This window comes from Myotis brandtii, unplaced genomic scaffold, assembly GCF_000412655.1.
Source record: "Myotis brandtii unplaced genomic scaffold, ASM41265v1 scaffold827, whole genome shotgun sequence".
NCBI classification, from domain to species: Eukaryota; Metazoa; Chordata; class Mammalia; order Chiroptera; family Vespertilionidae; genus Myotis; species Myotis brandtii.
Window position 1 is genome coordinate 303,510 of NW_005371360.1, and position 1,339 is coordinate 304,848.

At 63.6% G+C, this 1,339-nt stretch overlaps 1 protein-coding gene across 1 annotated transcript in view; it reads right to left on the reverse strand.

The window, feature by feature from the left end:
* Nucleotides 1-1,339, reverse strand: part of PTPRS (protein tyrosine phosphatase, receptor type, S) — a 62,428-nt gene that overhangs the window by 4,525 nt on the left and 56,564 nt on the right. The window contains exons 24-25 of the mRNA XM_014531865.1: nt 973-1,258; nt 615-830 (exon numbers count right to left, since the gene is read on the reverse strand). Coding sequence (XP_014387351.1) covers nt 615-830; nt 973-1,258 — 502 coding nt within the window. The remainder of the gene's footprint in view (nt 1-614; nt 831-972; nt 1,259-1,339) is intronic.

Consider the following 1,339-nt stretch of genomic DNA (forward strand, 5'->3'; position numbering starts at 1 on the left):
TCTGGGCAAAATCCCTGGCCCCCACCCACTATATGCCAGTGGTAGCCACCTCTCCCCTCCGCACGTATTCAAATCACGACAATCAAAAACGTCCTTAGCCCAGCCCGTGTGGCTCAGTGGCTGACCCTCAACCTATGAACCAGGAGGTCAGGGTTTGATTCCTGGTCAGGGCACATGCCCAGGTTGCATTTGGGCTCGATCCCCGGTGGGGGGCATGCAGGGGGCAGCCAATCAATGATCCTCTCTCATCATCGACGTTTCTCTCTCTCCTAAATCCATACAAGTTTACATGTTTTTAAAAAGTCCCTAGATTTGGCCACATTTCCCCTGGGGGACAGAACTGCTCAGACAGAACCGCGGGTGTAAAAGGGAAGACGGACCCCATTATGGACGGCAGCCCTCAGCCAACAGCCTGGACGACGCCCTCCCTCCGCCTCAGCTGTGCCTGGCGAGGCGGGCAGTGCCTGTGCCGCTTCGACTCCCAAGCGAGAACGGAGGCCCCGTTATGGACGGCAGCCCTCCCTCTGCCTCAGCTGTGCCTGGCGAGGCGGGCAGTGTCTGTGCCGCTTCGACTCCCAAGCGAGAACGGAGGCCCCTGGGGACCAGGCTGGGACCCTCTGGGGCCCGGTGTCGCCAGGCGCAGGCGGGTACCTGTAGCCATCGATGAAGCTGGCGTTGATGTAGTCGGAGCCCTCCACGCCCCGGATGGGCTGCAGGCAGACCCGCGTGCTCTCGTACGGCATGATGTTGACCAGGCGGTTCTTGAACTTGTTACAAGGCAGATTGGCACTGATGAAGCGGGAGGTGTGGGCTTTGGAGTTGGCCAGCCGCTGGGGGGCGAGGAGGCGGGGCTGGCATCAGAACAGCCTCCAGCCCGAGCCCCGAGGGTACACGGTCGCAGGGATCACCACCCCACACCCTGTCCCCATCGCTGGGGGTGCTGTCAGTCTCCGCTCCTCAGCCCTTTCCCACCTTGAACTCGAGCTCCATGCCGGTGACGTGCTCGCCGGGCTCCACCTGGGCCAGCTTCTGGATGTAGGCGTAGAGGCTGCGGGCGGGCACCTCCGTGTTGCCGCAGCCCACGGCCTCCAGCAGGGCCTCGTGGATGAAGCTGTACTGGTCCTCGGTCTGCACCATGTAGTTGCGCTGGGACCGCATGAGCGTCACGTGGCCGTACACGTCCACCGTCTTCTCTGGCTTGATGCGCTCCAGCATGGCGTCGATGACGATGAAGCAGCCAGTGCGGCCCACCCCGGCGCTGCGGGGACAGGGCGGCGATCAGGGTCCTCAGGAGAGGGGAGAGCGAGCAGGGTGCGCAGGTGGGAGGGGGGGGCACGGG